Genomic DNA, 22,049 nt, shown 5'->3' on the forward strand with positions numbered 1-22,049 from the left:
AAATTTTTTTTGTTTTTTTTTTTTTTTTTTTTTTTTTTTTTTTTTTGCTACAGAGAGATTTTCTGGGAGATTTTTATGTAGGTTTTATTCATCTGAAAGGTTAATAATTATGCACTTTTCCTGTTTGTGAGAGCTGTTATGATCTTTGTGAAGTGTCTATAAGAAGCACATACTAGTCAATACTAATTTCCCACCATGAGCTAGCAATAGTTGAAGGACACAGGGAAAAGTAATCATAGCACCTAGTAAGTGTTGCAGTGGTTTTACAAGTATGGGCAGGGAATGAAGGGGCTAATTATGTTGAGGACGGGGAAGTTTCAGGAAGTGTGTATCATAAGTTGTGGCTGGCTGAGTCATGCAGGTGCCTGGGCAGCATGGCTAATAAGCAGCAAGGAGCTGGAATTTGGGTGTGTGAATTTGTGTTCATTCCAGCAGGGCAGCCAGAGGCCAGAACCTGTACTTTGACACAAAAAATCCATGGGTTTTACTCTGTATTGAGGGCTTCTCGATGGATTTTAACCGGAAGAGTAGTGTGATCAGGTTTATCTTTCAGAAAAAGCACTAAGGAAATGATATACAGACTTAGAACGCGAAAAGCAAAATTGGAAGCTATTGCAATTGTTCAGGTAAGAAATGATAAAGAGCTTCTCTAAGACATTGGAAGTAGGGCTGGAAATTAGTAAATTTGGGAAATATTTAGGTGACAATTAGGCTTTATAAGGTATTTAATAGATATGGTGAAGAAGAGGTAAAAAGCCAGAATGTTTCCCAAGTTTGTGAATTGTGACTGCATGAGTGTTGTACAAATGATAGAAATTAGGGTTTAAAACACACTTGGGGAGCAAGATATTGACTCTGATTTTCTATTTGCTAGATTTAATATATCTGTGGAGCAACCAAATCTAGATATCAGGTAGGGATCAGCATAATATGTCAGGGCCTAGAGTTAAAATCTTGTTAAGTGGGAGGTTGTGATGAATAAGCGGGAAATCAGGACAGTTAGGTCATCCTAGGCAGTGTAGAGGGGAGAGCAAATCACTCTCAATGAAGCCTCGAGAGAAGGTCAGCCTCTAAGGAGTATATGGAGTAAGAGAGGTCCACAAAGGAGACAGGAGGGTTGGAACAGGATGGATGGAGTTCCTGGAATAAAAACAACACACAGTAAGAAATTCTGGGCAGAGTATGATGATGAAGGCTAAACAGCATTCCTTGTGTTTGGCAACTCCAATTATATATTAGAAATAGACTTAACTTTATAAGCAATTCCTTTCTTTTCTTAAGTATTCTTAAAATTTCATTGTACTTTATTTTAAAAATTTCTATCTTGGCTAATATTGGGTTTCTTATTATTTTTACTCAATTGCCAACTTCTTGAGAGTAGGGACCTTGATTTATTCATCTTCAAATTATGAATTATTGGCACAAAGAATCATTACAATATTATTTATTGGATAATTGATAGTTATTTAAACATCAAAATTATAAAGTTTCTAAATCTTGCTAGAAACATTTAAAAACTTAATTTTCTAGTTTTCTTCCTTTTGAAATTGAACATACTGAAAATAATATAATCTTTCCTTTATAAACATCAATTACATCTATGTATAGGACTATTTATTCTACACTAAAATGACTGCACTTTAGTTGGTGATTCAGCACTATCTCTCTTTTCCTGGGATGAAAACAGAGGAGTGACAAAATTAATATTTGTCAGGATTTTAAAATTCTGAGGTAATCATGCTTATTTGCCGTTTTTTTTGTATGAGGCCTGCATCATTTCTCAATATGTCAGTATGGTGCTCCCACATTAGGTTGAATGGGGAGAAGGGAGGGAGATGGGACCAAAATTGGTTGCAGGGGACTGCAATATTGATCATGCCCCCAAAGCAAGGCTGTAAGCAGTGCAAGCTGTAAAGAGTTAACCCCACAATTGGCTTGTTTATAGAAGTGAGTCTGGCCGAAGCCTACATGCTAAGGTCAGAGTAATTTGCCCCTTTTTGTGTTTCTGCAATTAAAACTTTCTAACTAGAAGGACAATATTCTAATTACAACATATATTTTGTCTATTCTGTTTCTAATTCAAGAATGCTTTGTCTTACCTGTCACGATCCTTGCTTACATTAATTTCCATAGAAACTACATGATTGTGTATCCTTGACTGTAGTTCTGCCCTTCCTTGTAGCTCCTCTTTACTCCAAATGATTACCAATAAAAATCAATGGCTTGGACTGACCAGCACCCTTGTCAGTTGTACTGGCATTGGTAATACTGGCATCCTGCTTTCTGTCTCTCTTTTCCCTCCTCAGGCCTGTGTTGTACACTGAGTGGGAGACTGGAGCCTACTGTAGAGATTTCCAGTAACATTTCAGGGATCCTCAGTAATTGGTGTCACAGTTAGCTTTTCTGTGTCAAGTTGCGAATGCACAAACAAACTTAAAAATTCTGCTCTCAGTATGTTTCTAAGCTTAAATTGGTTACATTTATAACTAAGAGTTAAATCTGTGACTTTAAAACAAGACTCTAGATGATTACTACCTTCATTGAGAGTCTATAATATTTTGCTGCCTTTATAAGGCATACTTTTTCAGAATTTTTAATATAGAGATAGAATTCATTTTTTCCCCCAAATAAATTTGAAAAATGAAAAACAGATTTTTTCCTGTACTTTGAAAGAATAAGTATATGCATAATGCTAGAAGTAAGCTGACCATTGATCTTATGCTTATTTAGGGTATATAATGAATTTGATCTAATTTGTAAGTCAAACAATGGTTAAAAATAATCACACATTTATTGATACTTTGGCAAATAGATTCCATGAAAGTTATGATAGTAGCATTTAAAAACTCTATATTAAGGCTGTATCTAATGCAATGTATCTAATAAATTGTTAAAAATATAGAACATCTGAAACTTGATCATTTCATGAGTATAATGATTCTGAATGTGAAGAAATAAAGCATACTATGTTGTCTGCTTCTTTCAGACTATTATGGCCAAAATCAAAGTGTTATGATTACTTATATCAAGAGGCAGAAACTCTTCTGAAAAATTTTCCAATTCAAGCCACAATTTCATTTTATGAAGATTCTGATAGTGAAGATGAAATTGAAGAGCTGACCTGTGAAAACTAAGCTAATTTTGATGATATTTAAAGCTTGTGGGATTTAAATTTAGTGTACAAATGTATCATAATTTAAAAAACTAATTTATTCGTATTTTATAATTTTTTAATAAAAGGAAATATTTTGTAATTACTATGGTAGTGTGGCCTTTAAAAAAATCTCTACACTAAAATTCAATGTTGGAATTTAAAATAGGTGACATTTACAAGTGTCTTGTGTTATATAATTACATAGTTGGGGCTTACAAAGAATTAAATTACAAATTTATCTTTATATTTTGCAAAGAATCACAATATCTAATTTTTTCATGACTTGGCCTTGTAATATCTGCTCTTTCCTATTGACCTTAAATGGATGTTGTAATTGTAGATAAAATTATCTTCTTAGATAACAAAGAAATCATCTTATATTACCAATCACACATCTATCGTTATGTGTTTACTAGAAGATGGTGAAAATAATTTAAATTATTATCTATAATTGAGAATAGAAATCAGTTTTAGAGCTCTTAAATTTTAGAGATTACAAATAAATAATGAGTAAAGTAATTCTCATTTCCTACTTTTCTGCTGTTTTAAAATCTAGTAGTAAAACAGCATGGGTGTTCAATATTTACTATATTACATTAGGGGATCTCTATAATTAAAACAAAATATTTCAAGGGGAGTTATTTACATGGAATCTAAAAATTGGAGCCCGATGATGAGTATTCAAAAGTGTTTTTCTATTTTTGTCCAAGGAGGAACTAAGATATTTGGTAGATATGAAACATTCTCCAATATTATCAACTTTCCTTTGCTCTGATTCCCTGCTCTTGATATTCTCATTTGAAATTTTTCCTATGGGAAGTTAAAATAAATTCTTGGTGATTAGTTTTTCTTATAGACTTGCAGAAAAATATTTCATTAAATGAGAATGAGCAATTTACAAGGTTAAGGTAATATGGTAAACTCTGGTTATGGAGTTCCTTTGGTTCATATACATACAGTCTTCTCACAATAAACAATTCAATGCAAGTTAAAATATTCTTATAATATCCCATAATAATAATGGATGGGGACGAAGACCAGAGGTAGCCAGCTACTAGCTAAAATATGCTTCTTGTTTGAATGACCACAAATAGCACATGCTTCCCTTAGAATATAAAAATACCGCAAATATAACTTTGATTTCTGAGCACTTTGAGGATTTGATAATTGTAATAAATTACAATGTATGTTTCAGTGAAGATGGAAAGTTATTTGAGGAGGAAGAATTTACGAGTTACTGAGTTAGAGCACAAGGAGGTTGGGTGCTTAACAGTAAAATCTTTTATCCTCTTGTAGTGGCTGTTTGCATTTGACTCCTTAGCTTTTAAAGTAGTGAGATTCTCTTTCTGGTACAGCCCTGTACCCTACATGACATAATTTTAGAGAAATCAGACTTATCAATGGACAAACACTGTTGTTCTGGGTTAATAGGGCTGTATAAGAATTCATTCTCGATTCTATCAGCACCAGGACTAAGGAACAGCTTCACTCTAGTCTTTCCTCGAAATAGCTGTCACTTTCTTCCAGTGCTGAAGTTTAGGGTGCGGAACTCACTGAGCATGCGTACTTCTCACTTCCATCCTAGCCGGCGTTCAGTGCGTCCTGTTAGCTCCGCCCTCCACGGACGTGCTACGGCATGACGTGCTCACCCCTAGCGACCCCGGAAGTGGGTCGGGGGCTTGGCCTCTCCCCGGCTTCTGAGCCGGAGCGGGAGGTGCTAACCGGAGGGGTCCTGCCGATCGTGCCGGTCGGTCATCGGGCCCCCGGGCGAGGCCCGGATCAGAGGTCCAGGATGCTAAACGTCCCTTCTCAGTCTTTCCCGGCCCCCAGTTCTCAGCAGCGCGTCGTCTCCGGGGGGCGTAGCAAGGTAAATGGGTGGCACCGTTAGTCTCGCTTGGCGCTCTCTTCACTCCGGGGATTCGCGCTTCCGCAGAGTATTCTTTCCTTTTGTCCTTCCTCCCACCTCCTTTCCCCCTCTCAAGTCTTCGTTGTCTCCTGCCCTTGCTGACGACCGCTTGCTTTCTGATCCCACTCCGTCTCCCGTTCTGGAATTCTCCCTCCAACCTCTCACTGCTCTCCCCACTTTCCCTCTGTCAGTTCCCTTTCTCCTCAGTCTTTTCTCGCTAATTCAGATCTGTAGAACAGGACCGATGCTTGTATTATTGTAGGTACTCAATATCAGCTTCCTGTCTTCAGCCTGTCCTTGTCACCGGTCTTTTGTTCTTCCTGTCCGAAGGGGTTGTGAATGATGTGGGTTCCTGGCAGAAAGGGAGGCCAAGAAGTGGCGACATGAGACATCCTCGCAAGGTTGAGGACTTAGGGAGCTAGGGAAGCTTGGAGAAGCGAAGACAAAGGTCCACAACTCTCCAATCTCAGGTTTACAGACAGTTCTTTTCCAGTCATACTGCCTAACTCTGATACCTGATTGTTTCAACGTTGCCTTTTCTACTGATAGCAATTGCTGACTTTGAAACTAATATAATGCCTTTGAGTATTTGTTGGGAATAGTTACTGTTAGCACAAGTGGAACACAAATATATTTTATATTTGCAAATTTTGATAAAAACTGTAGTTCGTGTTCATTTCAACGTTGATGCTGCTTGTTCGTGTTATTGGGTGCTTCCTTTATCAGTAACCACATCTTGTTTTGTTTCTGAGACTTCCACCTACTTAGGCTACCCCTTTTTCTTTTCATTTCTCCACACTTTTTAGTCTTAGGATCATTTGGGCCCTTCACTAACTTATTTTCCTCTACTTAGACCTGGGTTTCTGATCCTAGAGCAGAATTTAGGTTGGAGGAACTGTAATTTTCACTTGCTTTTCAGACGTGTGTATCTCCAACTATAATAATACTGAGACTTATTAAATGCTTACTATGACCATGTATTGTTTTGGTTCTTTTCCTCTATTACCGTGCTTAATCTTCACAATGATCTTATGAAATGGAAGCCTTTATTATCCATTTCACAGAAAAGGGAACTGGTTTTTAGAAATATTGCCTTAGCACATACAGGTTTGTGATGCAATTCTGTCTGTGACGTTTCACTTATTCTGTATATCTTTAAACAACCATTTAATTCTCTCTTTTCCTTTCTGGTGTTTGACCTGTTTTTTCACCTTAAACTCAATACTTGACTGAATAGTATAGCCTTTCCAGAATTAAAATATGAATTGCTGCACTTCTCCATTAAAATTACTGGCCATGTTCTCAACATCTATTTAAGGGAGAAAATGTGGAGGCAAAGACAAAAAGTTGCACAGGTGATGGTGAAAATGAGTCTTTGGGTCCAAAGAGAGAAAAATTTATACTAGGTTGTCTTAACTGTTTAAAATGTGAACAGCACTTCTGTCTTAGTTCATTTTGTGCTGCTGTAATATAATACCAGATGCTGCATAACATAAAGAACAGAGTTTTTTTATTATGATTCTGGAGACTGGAAAGTCTAAAGTCAAGGGCACCATCTTTGGCAAGGGCCTTCTTGCTGTGCCATAACATGACAGAAAGTATCACATGCTGATAGCCTGAGATGGAATTTGTAGACTCAGTTTCAAGCCTTTTTATAACACACAAGCCATAGCAACTTCTTAATCTAAAAACTTTGAAAATGTACTTTGTAAAACACAACAAAGACTGCAAACATCCTGTTACTAAATCCTCTTAGGAGGAGTTGGCGAAGTTTTCTACAAAGGGCCTAACAGTAAATAAAGTAGTACCCTTCACTCATTTTTCTCAGTGTGTTTCATGATTTCACTTACCCACAGTTAATTGCAATCTGAAAGTATTAGAAAATTTCAGAAATACAGAGTTTGTAAGTTTTAAATTATGTACCATTGTAAGAAGTATGACAAAATCTTGTGCTGTCTTGCTCTGTCTTGCTTGGCATGTGAATCATCCCTTTGTCTACTTCTACATTATACGCTCTACCCACATGTCAGTTGCATGGTAGCAGCTGTCTCGGTTATCAGATTGATTCTGGCAGTAATCACAGTGTTACAATTATTTTTACTCAGTAGTGATCCCAAAGTACAAGAGTAGTGATATGGGGAATTTTGTTATGGCATAAAGTCCTTACTTTAAGTGAAAATGTGAAGGTTCTTAACTTAAAAAGAAAGGAAAAAAAGCATGTTCTGAGATTGCTAAGATCTATAGTAATTGTGATCTATCCATGAAGTTATGAAGAAGGAAAAAGAAATGTGTATATATAGAACAAAATATAATATATGTTGCATTTGGTACTAACTAGCTTTTGTTTTGGGCGGGGTATATCTTGTAATGCATGCTCTGTGGCTAAGGGAAGCTTACTGTATTTTAGGCTTTGAGGGCCTCCTTTCTTCATCACCACTCTATGTAAACACTATTCTTAGCTCAAGGCTGTGTAAAAATATTAGCAGAGTTGGCTCCTTGTAGTTTTCCAACTCCTTTTCTACAGTGCTATTATTTTCCCTTATTTGAGAAACTTTTGTTTCTCATTGGTGTCTTAGTTACTTGCTGTTCCTGGGACATAATACCTCCTTAAAGGAGGAAAGGTTTATTCTGTCTCACATTTTGTAGAGGTTTCAGTCCACAGTTGGCTGGCTCCAAGTCAAGACAACATAGCTGAAGGTATGGCAGAGGAGAAGTGGCTCATGACATGGGGGTGGTGGAGAGGCAGGAAAGAGACCAAGCAAGGAGGGAGGGAGATACTCCCTTCCAGGCCACACCCCCAGCCCACCTCCTCTGACCACACTTCACTTCTCCACACTGCATTTAGTTACAAACTCAGCAGTGGACTAATCCATGCCCTCATGATTCAGTCACCTCTCCAAAACCCTACCTATGAGCACATGAGACTTTGAGGGAACATCTAGACATGACCAGAACATTCCAACCTGGCCTCCAGAAGACTCATTTGCATCCCTTTGTGCAAAAATGCATTTAGACCATCTCTAAGAGTTTCCATAGTCCTAACAGTTTCTTCATTGCTGAGAAGTCTCAAGTCCAAAGTCTCTGAGATTTCAGGCAAACTCTTATTTGGAAGCCCTACTACAAATGAAAAAGAAGTTAAACACTTCCAACATGCAAAGGCACAGGATAAACATTTCCATTCCAAAAGGCAGAAATAGGGGGGTAGAAAAGAGTGGGACCAAAGCCAGACCAAAATCCAGCAGAGCAAATATTAAATCCTGTAGTTCCAAGTTTAGCACCCTGGGCAAATCGAGGTGAGATGTGGACTCCAAAGGGCTTGGATGAGTGACTCCTCCCATATTGGGCTGCCTGTGGTCATAGCTCTCTTGGCTTCTTTCTTGTGCTGGCTTTGTTCACCCCTGTGGCTTTTCTCAGATGTTCCATGTTCCTGGCATTTCACACATCTTGGAATCTCCACTGCACCTTTGACTTTACCCTCACAGCTTCACACACTGCCCTCTTGGGCACACTACCTGGCCTCTCAGGCCTTCTTCTGAAATCTGGTGTAAGCTTCTACGATTCTGCCATTCTTACATTCTTCATGGGCATACACCTAGCACCAAGTGGATGGTACCAAGATCTTCCACAAGCAGGAGCAGTAGCTGAGACCTTTTACATTGTGCAAGATGTAGAGGCATCTGAATTCCTGGCTAGCTGAGCACAGTAAACTGAATCTGTGGAAATCAATTCCCTAGGCACCCCTTCTTCAACAGAGTACCCTGGGGTTTTCTCTCAAAGCAAAGTCTTTTACTTTTACAAGTTCAAGCCTTGGAAAGGAGGGGCCTTGTTGGTTCTTCACATGCTTTCCTCAGCTGGGACACAGTACCTGACAATACCTGTTATATTTCATGACTGGTGGCACAAAGGATGAGGGATTACTCAGAGTCCGTGTCTAGTTTCTATTCCAAGAGGATCTAGAGGGACTGCATTAACTGAGACTCCTCAGCCTGAGAGAGTCTCAGGAAAAAAACAAAAACAAAAACAAAAAACAGCCCCAAACTGGAGCTTCTGTGGCTTTTTATTGGTAAAACCAGAAAGGACAAAAGAATAAAGGACACCTGTTCAGGAATTCATGTAGGGGATGAGAAGGGCAGGGTGGTCTATTGCATGACTGATCTTAGAGCTAATATAAGTAATTAATTGGAATATGGGGAGGACAAGGGCCAGAGCATATATTTCTTAAGTTAGTGTGTTTTGATCCTATATGGACTGTGGCCCTGTAGGCTTTTAATTTTGAAGCATCCATTCTGGGAGGTCTGGGCTTATGGCTCCAAATGTCCCTTTATCTTTGCATATCCACCTCACGTATACCTCTGGCTAGTGCCCCATAGACACTGACAACTTAAAGGAGGAAAGGTTTATTTTGGCTCACAGTTTGTAAAAGTTTCAGCCCATAGCTAACTGACAGAGAAGTGGCTCATGATATCATGTTGGGAGACACAGAGATTGAAATCAAGGGAGGACGGAGGGACCTCTACCCTTCCTGGCCATATCCCTAACCCACCTCCTCTGACTAGGCTTCACTTCTCTACATCACATTTATCTATAAACTCATTAGTGGACTCATTACTGATGAGTTTGAAGCCTCAACGATCCAGTCACCTTCCAAAAGCTCCACCTATGAGTGTGAAAGGCTTTGGAGGACAGCTAGATATAAACCATAAGAGCTGGATTCTTAGAAAATCCATTGCTGCATTGCTACATAATAATTTCTAGTATTCTATGTATGTTGATAATTCAGAAAAAGTCAACTTATGCCAATTGTTTGTGTGTCTTTTCTTCTGTCAGATCTCTTTTTTTTTGTTTGCTGGGGATTCAGCCAAGAGCCTTTACACTGAGCTACATCCCCAACTCTTGCCTTACCCCTTTTAACAGGGTCTCACAAATCGCTCAGTGGCCCAGGCTGATCTTAAATTTCAGATTCTTGTGTCTCAGCCTCCCACTGTGCTGGGATTACATGCACCGTCACAGCCAGCTAAGTCTGATTTTTAAGGTGAAGAAATTTTGGTCCTAATTGATGACTCTTAATTAGTGACAGAGCCAGGACCAAGACATGTTTTCTGACTTTAGATTAAATACTTTTCTGTTATACTATGGTACCTTTATTAATGAACTTTGTGAAACAGAATTTCTGTGCTTTCCAGGTGGGCTTGGCACTGCTGAGCTACATCACCAGCTCCTAGATTTTTTATACAAGTTCCATTTATAATTCTAATATACAAAAATAATTTTGACACAACTTATGAGTATTTCTAGAATTGATAGATTTGATTTGTTTTTTTTTTAAATGGGAATAAACATAATTAAGTAGCTTGAAGACAAATAGCAGGAAGAAGAGAACACAATAAGAAGTCACATTTAATCTTTCTTTTCTGTTTCTTAGGTACCTTTAAAACAAGGCAGAAGTCTTATGGATTGGATTCGACTGACCAAAAGTGGAAAAGACCTAACAGGATTAAAAGGCAGGCTAATTGAAGTAACTGAAGAAGAACTTAAGAAACACAATAAAAAAGATGACTGTTGGATATGTATAAGAGGTAGGATCTTACCAGTTATTGAGTATTTTAAAATTTTTGCCTTGACTTTTTAATTGTAATACCATATCCTATAGTCATGCTGTTTTGTGATAGGATTCAGAATTAGATTTTTAAAAATGTGCCTATACTGGATAATGTATGAATAACATAGTTCTGACTTTGGACAGTGCTTCTTCCTTATATAACCATTTGCATTTTGATGCAAAAAATTGTAAATTTCATAAATAAAAATTTTCTTAGCAGCTCTGTACTGTATTCCCTTTAAAAAGAAATAGATGTCAGCCTGGCACTTTAATGTCAAAGTCATCTAGTAAATTATTCAGTAGCACCCAGTTTATATGGAACTTTCTACCTCAGGGCCTTTAGTTGAATTCTGTTGGACAAAATGAAAGGAGACCAACCAGAAAACTTACATTAAACCTAAATTTTCAGTTTTCATTTATGGCAAGGTTTACTACTTACTGTATGTTTCTTAGAAATAGTATTTTACCAATTTTTCTAGTTCATACGAAATAAGAAATTCCAAATTATGAATGGGAATGTTGAAAGAAATAAGTGGAGGAGTAGCTAATTGTGCCAATTAATCTTAATTGTCAACTTGACTAGATTAAGGTATTCTTTTAGGGATTATGGGATCATAAGGATGCTATACCTATCAGTGGATTAATCCACACACTACCAGCTGTGTATGCTGGTAGGAGGTGGGGTCCAGTTGGAAGTGGTTTACTGTGATGTGCCTTTGGAAAGAATAACCCTCCCAGTTGCTCTTACCCTGCACTGCATTTCCTGGCTGCCATGAAGTGAACAGCTTTGCTCTGCCTTGTCCTCCTATCATCATGCTTCAGCTTTGCAGCCAGCAGGTTATGGACTGAAACTGTTGAAAGCATGAGCCAAATTAAATCTCTTCTCCTTTAAGTTGTGAATATTAGGTATTTTGTTTCAGTGACCAGAAAGCTGACTAATAAAGAAAATTGCTACCAGAGAAGTGGAGTCATTGTTGTGACTATATGGTTCAGAAGCCTTTGGAACTAGTTTTGGGGAAGAATTTAGAAAAGTTTGGAGATGTGGGCTAGAGAAACCCTGCAATGCAACATGCAAAGACTGCTGGGTGATTCTGATAGAACTCAGAAGACCAGAATGTTCATAAGAATATGGACAGCAAAGAACAAGCTCACAAAGTTTCATATAGGGACTTTATTGGGAATTTGACTGGAGGCTATGCATGCTACATTCTGACAAAGAACTTGTCTGCATTTTGCCCATGTCCTGAAACTTTGATGAAGTCTAGGTGTAAAGGCTATAGATTAATTGCCCTTGTAGAGGAAATTTCAAGGCAGCCCAAATTTCTGCTGTGTTATGGATACTGCTGGCTGCATGTAGCCAGTTTGATGGTGAGAAATAGGAACAAAAACAGAGCATAACAATTTGGAAAATTTATATTTTGGTCCAAAAAGAAGCACATATAAAGTTGAAAACAAAGAAGGTGTGATTACTGAAGAGATTGGTGCCATTAAAATGAAACCAAGTACTTCGAACCTTTCAATAAGGCTAAGAAAATAGTTGCAAGGACCCTACTAATCACAGGTTCAAGTGTGCAAAAGTGTAAACCTTTCATTTGAGAGAGAGCCCCTGGCTCTTAGAAAGGCCACCTTGGAAATTGGCTCTCCCAGATTCATTTCATGGTGCTCAGCCATCCAGGCACTCAGAGGCCTCTCCTGTCATGATCCCAGGAGACCTGGCTTCTGCTGGCTTAATCTAACCTTTACAGTTTGCTTGATTGACAAGTGCTTTAAAAAATTCAGCTAATATTTTGAAAAAAAATTGCTTGTGCAAAAAAAGTTTATTTAAAATATTTAGTGAGAGTTATACAAATTTTTTGTTGCTTCTATGTCAATTATATGTTTTACTCAGAGAATTTGTTTCCTCTCAGTTGTCAAATAATATTGGCATAAAGTTGTTTCCAGTATTCCTTTATTATCTCTTTAATGTCTTTGAGTTCTATAACATACCCTGTATCCTCTTTCATTCCAATATTGCTAACTGTTTGGTTTTTCTTTTTTTCCTTGATCATTCTTGCCAGGAATTTATTTATCAGTTTTATTATTTTTTTCAAAGTACTAATTTTGGTGCTGATTTTTCTTGTTTTCTGCTTCTTATTTTCTCTCAGTTACTGCCATCAATCTTGGACTGATATTTTCTTAGGAAGAGAAATTCTTCAATCATATGTAAATGCATGTCTTGGCATTCACTTGGGAATGGCTGATGGTGGTGGGAGGTGAATTTTAATGTTTTGACATGTAGATTTTTGCTTTTGGGTCAAAACTACTCTAAGTGTTTCTGTTTTCCTGGGTGTAGTGTCTTTCTGGTTTGTTTTCTCCAGGAAATGACCCTGTACTTTTCATGGCTGCTTTGGGAATCTTGTCAGTAGGTTGTATTGACTATGAAGAGGGGCAGGGATTGTACTACTTCTTACACTGAATTTGAGATCTTATACTCTTGACTTTCATGAATACCCAGAGTCTAAGACTCTTGCACCTTTGTGGCCTCTGATGAGCAAATTGGCTTTTTAATAGATTCACCTCAAACTTACAATTGCCTTTTATTTTTACCTTTCTTCATTCTGCTCTATTATGAGTCAACTCTTTGGTTTTCAAAATTATAAATATTTCAAGTAAAAGTTAAGGATACATGCACTATAAATCTCAGAATAATCATTTAAAAAGGCATAGAGAAGACAAAAAGTCAATAGATAAAATGAACCTACAGAAAATTTGATTAACCTAAAACAAGTAAGGAAAAGAGGAACACAATCAGAAAACTTGTGGCTCATCATTGGTCATTCAAGAGATGCATATGAAAACAACACTGAGATTCCACCTCACCCCACAAAGAATGGCTGCTATCAAGAAATCAACCAATAACAAATGTTGGCAGGGTTGTGGGGAGAAGGGAACCCTTCTCCATTGTTGGTGGGAGTGCAGACTGGTGCAACCACTTTGGGAATCAATATGGAGATACCTCAAAGAACTAGGATTAGAGGTTCCATTTGACCCAGCCATCCTTCTGCTGGGTAACTATCCAAAATAATTAAAAGAATCATACCACAATGATATATGTGCACCCATGTTTATAGTGGCCCTGTTTGTAATAGCTGAAACTTGGAAACAGCCCATTTTTCCATTAGTTGGTGACTGGATAAAGAAGGTGTGTTTTTTCTATAAAATGGAATACTACACAGCCATAAAGAATGAGAAATTAGACTCATTCATAGGAAAATGGACACATATTGAGGATATACTTCTAAGTGAAATAAATAAGTCACACATGTATAAATATCAAATGGTTTCTCTGGTGTGAAAAACTATAATGGTACATAAGATCCTAATGGTATAAGTGACAATGTGAAATAGTAAGAAAAGAGCTAAAGGTGTAGAGGAAGTGGAAAGCGTAGGGGAAAGGAAATAAGGGAAAAGGAAAAAAATGAGAAAATGAATAAATGGAAATACATTTTTTGTAAATAGCGAAGGGAGGAGGGAGTGAAGGGAGGGCAGGGACAAGGGGAACAAGTGAGAACCAAGATCTGTCCATGTAAAGGTACAAGATACCAATGATGAATGTAACTGTACTGTATACCTAAAATGTACCAATAAACTTAATGAGAAAAAAAAAACTTGTGGTCTGGGGACCTAGTAAAAAGGTATACATAAATTCAGTCTCAGTAATTAAAGTTATATGTTAGTGGACCAAACATTCTAATTAAAAGATAGATTGACTCTGTATGTGTTATATGTATGTATATTATCAAGTTAATAAAGAAAAAAATCTACATGATGTCCATAAGAAAGATACTTTGAAGACAAGTTGAAAGTAAATGTGTGAGGAAAAGTATACTATACAAACAGTAAGGAACATTATTGATTTTACCTTTTGTTTGGATTATATTAATATCAGATTTTAAAAAAGCTTTGCCAGAGATTCTCACCAGGAATAAAGAAAAAAGACTTGAGAGTATACAAAGCATACATTAAACTGAAGGATAGGATTGAAATCCACAGTTATAGGTGCATATTTCCACACATTTTAGCAATTGTTAGAACAAGATAAAAATCAGTAGATATAATGAAAATAACGTGCAGTTTCTTTGTTGAACACAAGATGGCAAAGTAGTCATAGTACTTATAATTTGTACTTTTGAATACAGTGAAGTATGTCATGATTTTACCGTAGGAACATCTTTTTTCCTCTGTTATTTTGAAGCCAACAAGATGAACAGTGGTTAATTGAAATAAAAATAGTATAGTGTAACAACTTAATACTTGCATGATAGGCATTGAAGAAATTTTGTTGAATGAATATAGCAGAGGGCTTTAGAATTACTTATTTGAATTTCAAAATCCCCTAAAATATGCCAATCTGAGTTTAAAAATCCCACTTTTCTTTGGTCCTCAAACTTTCTGGTCTTAAGATCCCTTTACTCTTTTAAAAATTATTGAGGACCCCAATGTGTTTTTATTTATGATATTTATTGATATTTATCTTTAAATTTTAAAGAAATTTAAGGAATATTTAAAAATTAACTTCAAAATAAAAATAATAAACCCACTATATATTTTCACAAATAGTTCTTTTATCTATGAAAAATAACTGCATTTTCTAAAACAAAAGTGGCATTGTCTTACATTTTGGCAAATATCTTTAATATGTGGCTGGACAGATGACAACTATATTGTCATGTCACCTTCTGCAGTCAGTGTTTTACCATGTGTCGTGTTGTCTCTAGAAAATGCTACACGTTTGAAAGAATATGCAGAAGAGGCGGCTAGGGCCACACAGGCTGCTCCTGTGGCTCTGTGGTCTCTCCCTTGTGGCTGCCATAGTTCTGTGGGTGGCCTGGCCCTGCGTGGCAGTGACATGGAAGAATTCGATTCCGAAGACTTCACCTTGGAAAAGGATGAGGACTATGTGCCATTGGGTGGAAAGTATAGTGAAGATGATGTGAATGAAGTAGTGAAGGAAGATGAAATGGATGGGGAAGAGTAGACACAGAAAAGCAAAGGGAAAAAAAGAAAGGCTCAGAGCATTCCAGCCAGGAAGAGAAAACAGAGTGGCCTCTTGTTTAAAGAGGAAAAGGAAGCCAAGGCCTAACCTAAAGGAAGCAGCAGTGAAGAGGATGAAGTAGAAAAGCAGGAGAAGGGCAGGGAATCAGAGGGTGCATGGAAAAAGGAGTAGGATGAACTCTGGGCCAGCTTCCTCAGTTATATGGAGCCGAAGTCAAAAGTGCCCCCAAGTACACAGGCAAAGACAGGAGAACAGACTGAAGAGACAAGTAAAGTGTAAGTCACAGCAGAAGAGCTAGAGAGACCTAGAGAAGCAGAAAAGGTTAAAATCACCAGGATGTTTGATTTTGCTGGTGGAGAAGTAAGGTTGACTAAAAGAGTGGATGCAACATCTTAAAATCCTTCTTTAAGCAAAATGAGAAAAACCACAGGCTAATGTCCCTTCAGCTGTGCTGTCACTCTCTGCTGGGTCAGGGATAAAAAGGTCAAGTGGCATGAGCAGCCTTTTGGGGAAAAGTGGAGCCAAGTAGCAGAAAATGAGCGCCCTTGAGAAGTCCAAATTGGACTGGGAGAGCTTCAAGGAGGAAGAAGAACTGGCTGTCCATAAGTGAGGGAAAGGGGTACATCGAATGGAAAGCTGTTCTAGAGCGCATGGACCACAGTCAGTTTGAAATTGAGCAAGATCTTAGGCTGAACAAAATGAAATCTTGATGTTCAGGGGAGAATCAGTAACAGCTCAATCCTGTTGACAATATGATTTCTCTGTGCATCTGTGAAACTCTTCCATTGTCCTCCATTGTTGCCCAGCAGTCTTTTTTTTTGTTCTATGTGAAGTTTTGTGTATCTTGATCTCACATTGTTTCATTTATTTAATTTTTAAAAAATTGTCTTTAAATAAGTAAATTCTGTCCTCAGCAAGGCTGAAGGAGATTAAAAAAAAAAGAAAGAATATGTAGAAGTTGAAAAAATTTAAGATGTGTTATGTACATGTATCAAGTCTCCATGATAAATGTAATCATTATGTAGTGCAAACGTGTTAGTAAAAAGTAAAAGGAAAAAAGGGGGAAAAAAAAAACCACTGGAAAAATCTGGTCTTACTATAAAAAGATTTGGCCTAGGATCACCGTGTCTTGAGCTCCCTTAAAGAGCCCCTGCACAATACTGTGAGACTCTCTGGCTTATAGAAAAGAATAAAAAAGTGAAAAATCATTATGTGGTATATGGTGTGAGCCATGGTGATGTCGTGAACTCTATATTGATGGGTGATTATGGTTCATATGTATCATTAATCTGAAAATTTTGATAGATTTGGGAGCTAGATTGATGGGTATAAAATGACACTTGAATACTACATTATGCTGTCTTTAAGCACTGTTGTACATATATCTGGGTGTGAGATACAGTAGATTATGCTACAGACCAGTTATGAATCTAATCATCTGAGCTATGTGGTATATTTCAGGTTCTGTACATGGAAAAAGGTTTTTCCTTACTGTAGCGAATTGGAGTAGTGACTAAAAAAGAGCTCTCTGAAACTTAAACCTTCATATGTCACGGGTGAGAATGGAAACTAAACCTAGCAGTTACGGGTTTAAATGTAGGATATTATATATGTTCATTTTCATCATTGTGACAAAATACTGGAGGTAAAAAAGGATGAAAAGTTTATTTTTCTGAGTTTCAGATGTTTTCATCCAGAGACAATTGGCTTCATGGCTTTTGGTCCCAAGGCAAGACAGTATACCATGGTAGGAAGCAGTAGTGGAGGAAACCACTCACTTAATAGTAGCTAGAAGCAAAATTTGAGATAGGAAGAGACAGGGTCCTGATATTCCATTCAAGAGCATTCCCCCAGTGACCCAACTTTTTTTCATTAGGCCAGCCTAAAAGTTCTGCCACTTGTCCTTAGTGCCATGCTCTGGGGACCAAGCCCCATCAATGCATGGATCATGGACCTTTTCCTTTTCTTTCCCTCTATCTGTCCATCTGTCTGTCTGTCTTTCTGTTGTTATATTGCTAGGTCTTGAAACCAGAGCCTTGCAGATGCTAGTCAAATGCTCTGCCATTAAATTACATCTCTAACCTTTGACTGTTCAAGATCCAAACTACAGCACTGTGTATCCCATTAAATTTACTCTTATGTATACACAAAAGAAATCAAAATATGTAAATCACCACAAAAACTATATAGGTGGAAACAACCTAAATGTTGTGAGTGGATCACTTGTATGGGATATTATCTAGCCACAAAAAGGAAAAATACTGATACATGCAAAAATCACATATTAACCTCAGACATGCTAAGTGAAAGAAGCCAATCATAAAAGATCCCATATTGTATGATTGTATTTATATGAAATGTCCAGAATATTCAAATCTATTCTCACAGGAAATTCAGTCATTTCCTATGGCTGGGGAGGATGGGAAGAATGGTTTTGTATGTTGCTAAACTGTAATATCTGTTATGTGGTCAGTATCATCTTTATAATGGCTCATCATTCACATTATCAAGAGATTTTCTCCCTTTTAAAAAACTAACATATCTTTCTTGTTTTATCTTAATATTTTATTTATGGTCAGATAATAAGTGCACTGTTACTAGAGTTTCTTTTGGCTTTGGCTGCTGGGAAGTTCAGGACTATATTAAATGCTTAGTCATAGTAACTTAGGTAGGTTCGGTAACTGGTTTATTTTCTTCCACACATTTTAGTGTGAGTACTAAGTTTTACACACAAACTTAAAGGGAAATACTTCATTTTATGATGCCTGCAGTCTTCATCAGAGGCACTTGGGGGTTTAAGTTTGAAGCAAATAAATATAAAAAGTTTACATGAAAAACTATAAGGCTGTGTTTTTCAAGATGGAAGGACTACTTTCTGTGTAAAATGGTGACCATTTCAGGTATAAAAGCAACTTTTAAAAATTTTATTAGTATATGTTTGTGATATATTAAATATATTTATTGTGGGGAATTGGTACATATATACATATCACATCTTGTTTGCCTTTTCTTCCTCTTTCCCTCTCTCTCCCATCTAGGGATAGGGGAAAAACACTGTTGATCCTTGAATTTAGATTTTTAAAAAATGAACACCTAGACACTGGAATTGTTCAAGCAGTTGCTGGGTGAACCACCTATAGATGGAACTAAATCCTGTACTAGATGAGAAAGCAAACTAAGAATTGCCTGAAGCTGAAGCATGAATATAGAGCTTAAGTTACTACCAGTACATATCTTTAAAGAGTTTAGCTATTGTTCTAAATATGTGCTTTTAAATGTATGACAACTGTACTTTGATGAGTACATGGATCCCTGAATATTGCTAGAATATTTGAAAATGATTTATTTAAGCACTGAAGTACATCTTCCTAATACAAGTGCTGTGTTTTAGTTTTAATACTTTATTTTTATTAGTAGTACTTGGGCAATCCTTTTCTTGTGTCTATTCCTGCTTAACACTGAAAAAGCAAAACACACAAAATAAATTACCAGCATAAAGAAGGGGTTGGGTGAATGGATGGATGGAAGTAGGTATCTTCCTTAAATCCTTTTATGCCACTGAAGGCCACTCATATAAATAAATGATCTAATCTACCAACTGTGCTGTGATAGGAATACCTTAGTTACTAACCACCTCTGCTCCTAATGTTACCATTAAGAACCCAGCATCAATTTAGGGTCATGTCTATTGGTTCACAAATATTATTTCTATTTAATAGACAATCTAGTTCTCAAATGTATCACACCTGAGCAATTAGTAATGTAGGAAGAAATTAATAAAATTTTGTCATTAGAACATAGAGTTACAAGATTAGTTTCTAAAAACCAGGTACTTAGCTAACTTTGTACATGAGAGATTTGCTTAATAAAATCCATGTATGATAGACAGGATAATAAAGCATGAAAGAAAAGTATAATATGTGTTTATTTTCTTGTGCCACATTCAGGGGTCCACATTTTTAATTGTTAGGTAATGTTTTTGAAAATAAATGAAGGAGATAAAAGAGAGAAGAAAGTTCCTGACAGTGAGATCCTGTCTAAAAATAAAAAAGGGTTGGGTATGTAGCTCAGTGCAAAGGCCCTGGCTTCAATTCTCAATATGGGGGTAATGGGGGAGGGCCTCTGTAAGTGGACCAGTATCCTTTTGTGACTGGTTTAAATCTCGTAATTAGCAAATTACTAACAAATTCCAAGTGAAGTTGGATCTATTGTGTCTGACTAAAATTCTATCCAGTAGTTTTAACTGCTTATAGCGAGGGGTTTTAGAAGCCTTTATAGTTTTTTTTTTTTTTTTTTTTTTTTTTTTTCGGAAGGGGATGGGATGTTTGTCTCAGTTACTTTCTCATTGCTGGGACAAAATACCCAATACCCACAGGAAAATTTTACTTTAGCTTACAGTTTGTAGAGTTTTCAGTACAAACTCAGCAGGCTCCAAGGCAGGGGGTGCATGACAGAAGGGCATAGCAGAGGTGAAACAGTTCATAGCATGACAGGCAGGAAGCAGAGAGACTTGTTTCTTCTTTGCCTTTTTATTACATCCAGGCTAGAAGACTATTGGTCGGTGTCGCCCACTCCTGAGATGGGTCTTCTCTCTTCAGTAAATCTACCACTCATACTGGGCACTATGCTCAATCAATGGACTAATTCATAACCACATGCAATGATCCAGTATCGCACACCTATTATCCAGTCACTCCCAAAAGCCTCCGCTACTCCCAAAAGCCACAGTGCTTTGGGGTGACATCTAAATATAAGCCCTAACGATGTTCTTCTTTGCCATGGATTGGCCCTAGTGTATCATAAAGGAGGTAGAATTATGACAGGCTCAGAGTCAGTCTAAAGAGCTATGAAGTAGCAGAGACCATACAGGCTATTTCAGGCTTTATATGCTGACACAGATTTGTTGCATAAAATGTATTGGGAGAGATATGTTGGTACTTACATTTATGGTTTTATAACTTTTAAGTTCATTTAGAATAATTTTTCTCTTTGTTTTGATACAGGATATGTTTATAATGTCAGCCCATATATGGAATATCATCCTGGTGGAGAAGATGAACTAATGAGAGCAGCAGGATCAGATGGTACTGACCTTTTTGATCAGGTAAAGTGCTGAAAGTAATCAAAGTTATCACAATGGAAATATGGAGTGCTCATAGCTTTGGCAGTGTGATATTTGTAGTTAGGAAAAAAACATTCTTGTATTTCAAATGTGTTGTCTTGACTTTTTAAATATAGGCAAATGTTCACATGTAGCAGCTGTTCATTTAATTTGTTTTTGGATTATTTTATTACAAATTTAGAGATTGTTTCATATCACTGGCATGCTTTTAGTCTCTTCTGCTAGCTAGTGTTTTCTCCGTCTTCATAACTTTTTTTTTTTTAGACAGGGTCTCCCTTTGTAGTTCAGGGTGACCTTGAATCTCACTCTGTAGCCCAGGATGAACTCAAACTCATGGTGATCCTTCTGCTTCAGCCTCCTGACTACTGGGTTTACAGGCGTGCACTGTGATGTCCGGCCTGGTCTTGATTACTTTTAATAATGATGATAATTGACTTGTGGCAAACAGTAATGTTTGGAAGAAGGAACACTGATCTGCGGCTAACTTGCTGAATCATGCTTCTCTGCTTTCAGTCTATCTTCATTTGTGTTTGCTATATATTCATCCCGGCTTGCTGTGCTGAAACTACATTATCGTTCAGAAAGTTAGATGAAGCTGTTTAGTGAATAGAAAACTTATTTTTTCCTAGAATGATACCAGAGATTCTTGTATCTCAAAGATATTTAGGGCCAGGGATTTAGCTCAGTGGTCCTGCTGCCTGCCTTGTAAGAGCAAGGACCTGAGTTCGATCTCCGGTACCAAAAAAAAAAGAATATTTAGTCACGTTCCCTCTTGTATTTTCATAAGCATTAGTTCTTACACTATTTAGGAGCTGTGCAGAATATGTAGTTACTATCAGTTTACTAACATATTCTGAGATAACAAATAATCCTTGGAAATTTGCCTTTGTCTTTCCTAGTGCTTTATTTTTTATTTTAATAATACTTCCCCAGTTTATACTACTTGGGTTTTATCATTCAAGATATCTGAACCAGATTGAGTAATTTTATAGTTGTTTTGGATCAAATAAAATTTTATTTCTATTTATATGGTCTTCTTATTTATGTATGTGATTTTTGACCAGGTTGCCAGAAATATGATTTGTTTTATACTTAGAAGTAGTACTTCATAGCTATTTAAATGGCAAAGTCTCATTGACTGTTTTAGTGTTCTTCCTGGGATTATCATATTTGCCCATTGGTCATGATAGCATTCTCATTGGGGGGGGGTTCTTATTGCTGTTTTAAGGCAAG

At 37.0% G+C, this 22,049-nt stretch overlaps 2 protein-coding genes and 1 pseudogene across 4 annotated transcripts in view; all 3 read left to right on the top strand.

The window, feature by feature from the left end:
- The window catches only part of Ripply2 (ripply transcriptional repressor 2), a 4,498-nt gene extending 1,349 nt beyond the window's left edge, over positions 1 to 3,149 (top strand). Inside the window, exon 3 of the mRNA XM_019208489.2 lies at positions 2,987 to 3,149. Within this exon, the coding sequence (XP_019064034.1) occupies positions 2,987 to 3,134 (148 nt within the window). The 3' untranslated portion in view covers positions 3,135 to 3,149. The remainder of the gene's footprint in view (positions 1 to 2,986) is intronic.
- A 1,629-nt stretch (positions 3,150 to 4,778) lies between these two features.
- LOC104866905 (cytochrome b5 reductase 4) overlaps positions 4,779 to 22,049 on the top strand; it is an 81,941-nt gene continuing 64,670 nt past the window's right edge. For all 3 annotated transcript variants that reach the window (XR_002025570.2, XM_033763369.1, XM_010631158.3), the window contains exons 1-3: positions 4,779 to 5,021; positions 10,483 to 10,636; positions 20,698 to 20,798. Coding sequence is in view for 2 of the 3 variants with exons in the window: in XM_033763369.1 (XP_033619260.1) it covers positions 4,791 to 5,021; positions 10,483 to 10,636; positions 20,698 to 20,798 (486 nt within the window). In the remaining variant the exon portion in view is untranslated. The remainder of the gene's footprint in view (positions 5,022 to 10,482; positions 10,637 to 20,697; positions 20,799 to 22,049) is intronic.
- LOC104866912 lies at positions 15,493 to 16,418 on the top strand (annotated as a pseudogene).

The sequence above is a fragment of the Fukomys damarensis genome, unplaced genomic scaffold (assembly GCF_012274545.1).
Source record: "Fukomys damarensis isolate Sample0158 unplaced genomic scaffold, DMR_v1.0_HiC HiC_scaffold_14, whole genome shotgun sequence".
Lineage (NCBI taxonomy): Eukaryota > Metazoa > Chordata > Mammalia > Rodentia > Bathyergidae > Fukomys > Fukomys damarensis.